General features: G+C 44.3%; 1 protein-coding gene across 1 annotated transcript; it reads left to right on the top strand.

Moving 5' to 3' along the window:
* The first annotated feature begins 429 nt into the window (after positions 1-429).
* LOC118210743 (heterogeneous nuclear ribonucleoprotein A1-like) lies at positions 430-6,455 on the top strand. Its single transcript, XM_035387151.1, has 12 exons — positions 430-544; positions 1,379-1,495; positions 1,581-1,727; positions 1,823-2,033; positions 2,355-2,447; positions 2,602-2,652; positions 2,899-2,967; positions 3,081-3,236; positions 3,357-3,503; positions 3,615-3,690; positions 4,162-5,923; positions 6,333-6,455. The coding sequence occupies exons 1-10, from the start codon at positions 533-535 to the stop codon at positions 3,677-3,679; spliced, it is 1,068 nt and encodes a 355-aa protein (XP_035243042.1). The 5' UTR covers positions 430-532; the 3' UTR covers positions 3,680-3,690; positions 4,162-5,923; positions 6,333-6,455.
* Positions 6,456-6,833: the final 378 nt, after the last annotated feature.

The following is a 6,833-nucleotide window of genomic DNA, read 5'->3' as shown; positions in this document are numbered from 1 at the left end:
CATGAAACGTATCTTGCTGAACATGCTGGTAAGAAAGACATGGCTGCTGTGAATTACCTATCTGCTGCTTGGAGTAAGTCTCCCTTGCACACAAATTCATAATTATAAAATTAGTACTTAAAACATTTCAAATGAAGTTTTCACTTCGGCTGAAATGTTAAGATAAATAATAGTAAAGATGTGCATTTACAGTAAGAATATAATTGTTAAATACTTTCAGAGTCTCATACAACGTCCACTTGCTTCCGAATTTTCACATTATTGATTTATGACCAGCGACCACGCTGTTTGCTGCGGTCATGGGTCTTGGAAAATTATTCAAGCAGACTGGTTTAAAACGTCACCAGTTCGTGACGGACAACCATTCGTGCAATCAGTTTGTAGAATACGATGCTTAGCGGGAAGAACTAACCAATTGATGAACCAAAGGGGCGGGCCTAAAAGCGGATTATATTCAGGATTTCCAGAGCCTTCACTCCAGGCGCGACCTTGGATTCTCTGCGTCTGACGTCGTAATCGGAAACATTAAAATATGTCTAAAGAGGTTAGTATCGGTGTTGTAACCAATAATGTTTCGGCTCATAATTTCGTTTTTTAAAACGCACGCTAATTCATGGTTAAGGTGGGAAATTATATTGCATTTAAAGACGATGCAGTTTATTTGTTGTTCGCTACCAGGCTAGCTAACTGAGTCAACTACGCTACCTGATCTAACGTTACAGGCCATTTCATTAGGTGGCGAGGTAACGGTGCTGAAATGCAATATGAAGTCCGTCTTGGTACGCTGACGTTTATAAGCATATAAAAACAAACAGTATTTGTAGTAAACAGTATTTGTAAATTGGACTTAATTCTACATTTCTTGTTTCGCTATCGGAAGCTAAATGGCTGATTTGCGCAGCGCGATGGAATCTTCTGCTCCGCCATTTCACAACCTTTACAGGCCCCGTGGTTGATGAAAAAGCTGCAGAGCAAAGTTTCTGTAATTTCTCCAATATACCATGTTGTATCGTGCTCGTTGGCATTTTTCATATGTATAATTATTCGAGATTATCGACATTTCCGCTCGGCTGCAGTAGAAAGTCTTTTGTCTCAGACTAGCTGGCCGAGAGCGTTCAAACATGGCGTCGCACGCTAATGGCCTACGAGCTGCACCCCACCCCCATGCGTGCAGAGTTCCAGCCTGCAGCTTTTGTACTCCAGGTTCCTGGATTGTCATCTGCAGTGCTCCTCCAGTTGTGGGTTTAGATTGTTGAATTTAAGGTTTTGCACAAATTATGAATGAATCTTATCCTGATATTTGTGGCTACTATGATTTGTGGCTACTATGTGGCTATAACATGATGAGTCGTCCACTGAAATCAGAATCCCTTTTCAGGCCCCCTGTGAGCCAGAACAGCTCCGGAAGCTGTTCATTGGAGGGCTAAGCTTTGAAACGACGGACGAGAGTCTGCGAGCCCATTTCGAGCAATGGGGTGTACTTACAGATTGCGTGGTGAGTGAATGTTTTGTGGGGACAATACCTTTTTTTTTGTGCAGACTTGGTGCAGAGCGACCATTCACACTCGTACATCTTTCAGGTAATGAGGGACCCCAACACAAAGAGGTCGAGGGGGTTCGGCTTTGTCACGTACTCTTCAGTCAACGAGGTGGACGCGGCCATGGAGGCCCGCCCACACAAGGTGGACGGCAGGGTGGTGGAGCCGAAGAGGGCGGTGTCCAGAGAGGTGAGCAGCCTCGATGTTCAGTGCACGCAACCCAAGGTCAGAGTTCTGTTTAGCATGTTCTGGATTAATTGAAAATGCATGTTTTGCTTCTGCAGGATTCATGTAGGCCGGGTGCTCACATGACAGTAAAAAAGATTTTCGTTGGGGGGATCAAAGAAGACACCGAAGAACACCACCTGCGCGACTACTTTGATCAGTTTGGAAAGATTGAAGTGATCGAGATCATGACAGACCGAGCCAGTGGCAAGAAGAGGGGCTTTGCCTTTGTCACGTTTGACGATCACGATTCAGTGGACAGGATTGTCAGTAAGTGAATTTTAATGCCATTCTGCTATAGGCTAGATCAGTTCTCACGGAAATGGATAGGATTGGACAAATCGGCTAAAAAAATGTTTTATGTGCAGCATTGGCTAACCGCGCTGTCACTGTGTATTGTTTATTTAAGGTGCTGCTAGAGGAATATCCCAGCTAACACAGTGTTCTCAAGATGTTACTCAAATGTTTTGTCAATATTATAACATTGCCACGACATGGAAGCAACATTGTGAGAATGTTTTGTTACCTGGGATGTAGATTAGGCGTTTGCCCTGCTGTTTTTTGAAACCTCGTTTTCTTTCCTAACCCCAGTCCAGAAGTACCACACCGTGAACGGCCATAACTGTGAAGTCAGGAAAGCGCTTTCGAAGCAGGAGATGACCAGCGCAGGGATGAACATGAGGGGTAAGGCAGTGTGCGTTCATCAGTGCCACAGCAAACCCCTTGCTGAAAAGGCTTGTTTGCTTTAAACACAAGGGAGTATTTGTTGGTGTGCTTCTGGGGGGGGAAAAAACTCCATGTTCAGTGAGTGTGTACGCTCAAAAGTCTTTGTCTTTAGGACGAGGTGGTGGAGGAGCTGGGAACTTCGGCAGAGGAGGTGGATATGGAGGTAATTGGTTTTTGCCATCGTGGTCCAGGACTGTTGTATTATAACTAACACATGGTCCTGCCTGAATTGAAATGAGCGCTTGTCATTAATACGGTTTTAGGAGTTGATCGTTTTTTCCTAAATATTATTTCGCAGAATATTTTACGTATTAACTGAACTAGCATGGAAGCTATGAACGCCATTGTTGTAGAACAGTTTCTTTAGCTCCAAAAAGGTTTGAGGTGCTGAGCTGTGTTGTCTCTTTAGGTGGCTTTGGAGGAAGAGGAGGTGGAGGCTATGGTGGTGGAGATGGATATAATGGATTTGGTGGCGATGGTGAGCATTTTACACAGCCTCTTCACTTGTTAGCATCACATATTAGAGCTGCGTGGTATTGGAACGTGTATGTGTTACTGTGATTAATAGGTGCGGTTTCCTTTCTCCCTTAGGTGGTTACGGTGGAGGCCCTGGCTACGGTGGTAACCGTGGATACGGTGGTGGACAAGGATATGGCAACCAGGGTGGTGGTTATGGAGGAAATGGAGGGTACGACAATTACAATGGCGGCGGCGGCGGCGGTGGTGGCGGCGGAAACTTTGGAGGTGGTGAGTAATGTTTTTGCTCCTTTTTTTCAGGTGTTCGTCCCCCCCACAGCATGATTTGAGCTCAGATACTTTTTACAAAACACTTTTTGGTGACTTTTTAAAAAAATTGTTATTGTACAGGAAACTTTGGGGGTGGTGGAAACTACAACGACTTTGGCAACTACAACTCCCAGTCATCTTCCAGCTATGGCCCGATGAAGGGAGGCAACTTCGGTGGTGGTGGTGGTGGCGGCGGCGGCGGCAGGAACAGCGGGGGCCCATATGGCGGTAAGTCAAAATAAATTTCTTGCCAAAACCTTTCAGAAAGCCTCTCTGGCTGGCTGGCGGGCGGTGTGTGGAATTGAATCGGTATGAACAAGGTCGCTGGCCGTTCCGCAGGTGGGTACGGTGGCGGCTCCAGCGGTGGGGGCTACGGCGGTGGTTCTGGAGGTCGGCGGTTTTAGCTGAACAAAAGGTAAGTGCTGGAAATGCAACCACCCGGTTAGCCTGTTAGTCTTGTCATTTCCACCACATAGCTTATCCTAGCGCCAACTTCAGACTACTCCCAAGTACAAGTTGTATAGACTATTGGCTTTCCCAATGGAGACAGTGGCAAGGGCTATCATTACAAACAGTGATATTGTGCGCTACTCATTAGAACAACTGTTGTGTTTTTAGTGAAGTCAATGAATTTGGGGGATCCAGCAGCAAGCCTTCACCATCTCATCATCCTGGTCAAAATTGGCCACTCGGCAAAAAAAAGGCTTTGATCACAAGTTTCCAACACTACAGCGGTTGAAAACCGCTCTTGTGGTTGGCTCTTGTCCAGTCATGAGTTTGTTAAAAAAAAAAAACGAAGGCTTGCTCCTGCCTAAGATCTCATGATGTAGCTTTCTTAATGAGGACACTGCACGGTTTAACAATGTTGTTCCGTATTGTTCAACAGGACTCAGTACTTAGGAGAGGAGAGCAAGAGAGGTGACAGGGAAACGACAGGCTTACAGCCATAGATCTGCTCAGCCAAGCACAGTCGTGGCAGTTTACAGCTGTCACATGAAGAGACATGTACAATAAACTAGAGAAGAAAAAGAAAAGGAAAAAAAAATCATGTGGGAGGGGTGGGGCTTCAAACAAACAAGTGTTTGTCAAATGCTGTCAAGCACGATTAGTTTATAGTTGCTTTTTTGTGAAGTGTAAAGCATTCCCAGGTTTTGTGTTTTTTTTGGTTTTGTTTTCTCCCCTTTACACCAATATGGTGGGGTTTTTTTTAAATGTAACTGCAAGAGATCAAATTGAAATAAACCATCTTTCAGTCCTTTTTTACATTGTGCATTTTACTTTTATGTGTTTTTTTTGGTTTTGTTTTCTCCCCTTTACACCAATATGGTGGGTTTTTTTTAAATGTAACTGCAAGAGATCAAGTTGAAATAAACCATCTTTCAGTTCTTTTTTACATTGTGCATTTAACTTTTTCAAGTCAGGGGTGAGATCGTAGTTCCTTACAGCCAGATGTAAATTAGTTCATTTGGACCTCTCAATTCTAATTCAACAGATGAAGATTTACATGCAGCCAAAAGTTGGTTCTGTAGTGGTTGGGGCTGTTTGTGTCAAAGTTCAATTTCAGATAGCCAGCTGTTCTGTTAACTGTTAGCTAAATATTAACAGTACAGCCCCCAATCGGCAACCATGAGTATTCCTGCTCATTCTAGTAAAAACATTTGGATGAAAATGCACTGTACAGCATTAGCAGTCCCAACTGTAGTGCCTCAGTGCTGATTGGCCAGCCCCTTGCAATTCCAGTCAGGCATGCATCTGTCTTGAGGAAATCTGGTTTAGTACTCTACAGAGGAGGGGGGAGGGTGTTTTGAATGCAGGGCAGACTTGCTCCCAGGTTCATAGCTGGTTCGCAGTCACCATGGCTGTTTGGAGGCTAGCTTACTTGCAGAGCGTGAGGCTAGCCTTGGAGGCCAGCTGAGGGAGAGACATAGCAAGATCTTCGCAAGGAGCCAGAGAAGCAGGGGACAGTCTTTGAGTACAGAAGGTTGCTCTTGTAAGACTAGCAAGCAGCAGCTACAAAAGGGTATTTTTATACCATGCTAGTAGGTAAGAACAGATTTTTCAACTTTGTACTTGTAATGTTTGAACGGCAGAGTAACTGGAGGCGGGGTTTGTGTCAGACAGCAGGTTTGCTTGGAGTGAAACTGCTACAATGTACATCAAGTTGCATTTAAAAGTATCGATTCCCACTGTGGCTTGTGTCCCATTCTAAAGGACACGGGAAAGGGTGGAAGTGGGGAAAGTATTGGATCTGACCAGTGATTTGCTGTTAAGAGCCTGCCTGGTTGATACAAACTTACTGCTAGTGTCATTGCACATAAATGCTGCCAATGCACCCAGTGACCTCTGGGAACTTGGTTGGAAATATTTTACCAGTAAATGTAGTTTACTGCTAGTGTGGTAATGCATGCAAATTAGTTGGAGTAGTTTGGTATGAGGCCTGGCACTGAACCGTGTTTAAGATCGTTTTGTTTGCAGTTTAGTTAGAACTGTGTCACGGCTTTGACAAATCTAATCCTTGCTAATGTTTCTTCTGAATGTTTGTTAGCCCTCGCTTGTTGCTGACGGTCGGTGTTTTGTTTTATTAGGTTTCTGATCAGGAGGCTGCTCGTGGGGTGATGTCACGGTTGGCAGAGCTGTTGGCAAAGAAGGTACGTAACCCACCCCTTTCCATTTTCAGGAGAACTGTTAGATCCCCCCCACCCCCCAGTATGAGTGCTATGGTGCACTGTGCAGGGTTCAAGGATTAAATCTCATTGTGCTAGTGCTAAATCCCATGGTGCACTACAGCTTTTGCCATAGCTCAGCATCATCCATGTTGCATAGTCCTAGTAAATGGTGCTATTTGCACTGCTGGGGCCTGTGTGTCCCATTCAGTGTCCTTGGTTTCCTTTCATTGGCTTTGTATAGAACCCAGTGGGGCTTTTGTCCTCCCTTCTCCTTCCGTGTCTGGTACAGTAAATTATGTAGTTAGCCAGCCTTTGGAAGTGATCGGTGTAATGTTGCACTGAATTCATGGTACAGTTAACAGTCTAACATTAACCTGTCCTTCATTTTCAGGCTCATTATGGACACTGGAGGAGCTTGGGTGCTTTAATTTTATTAACAATGAAGGCTGCTGGATAGCCTTTTGCTCATGTAATTTTGTATTTTTGTAATAAAGTATATATATATATTTTTTAATAAACTGTTTTTTATTGTGGTTCATCAGGTGACTCAAACCCCTGCAACCTTACAGTTCCATGCTCAAACATGAATAAAATTATTAATAATGCAGCGTGAGATTTGACTACCTTCAGTACCGTTTCTAAGACTGGATACAATGTACTGCGGTACTAAATACGCAGCCCCCCCCCCCCCCCCCCATGTTTCTAGTATTGTTCATGGCTGTCGTTACATTCCCAAAGGAGACAAATTATTCCTGTGTTGCGTGGTCCTGCTGATCCTTCTCAGACTTTAAATGTTTTTTTGCCCCATTTTAGAGTTATTCAACCCCATGATAATGTCTTGCAATGAGCCTCCAATAGAATAGCTGGGAGCCATAGCTGTAGTCTATGGTTG

The sequence above is a fragment of the Anguilla anguilla genome, chromosome 13 (assembly GCF_013347855.1).
Source record: "Anguilla anguilla isolate fAngAng1 chromosome 13, fAngAng1.pri, whole genome shotgun sequence".
Classification (NCBI taxonomy): domain Eukaryota; kingdom Metazoa; phylum Chordata; class Actinopteri; order Anguilliformes; family Anguillidae; genus Anguilla; species Anguilla anguilla.
This window is presented reverse-complemented; position numbering and strand designations above follow the sequence as displayed.

Coding starts and splice junctions, on each gene's coding strand:
- LOC118210743 (XM_035387151.1), top strand. Junction 1,496..1,580: donor GTGTACTTACAGATTGCGTG/GTGAGTGAATGT, acceptor TACATCTTTCAG/GTAATGAGGGACCCCAACAC. Junction 2,034..2,354: donor TTCAGTGGACAGGATTGTCA/GTAAGTGAATTT, acceptor TCCTAACCCCAG/TCCAGAAGTACCACACCGTG.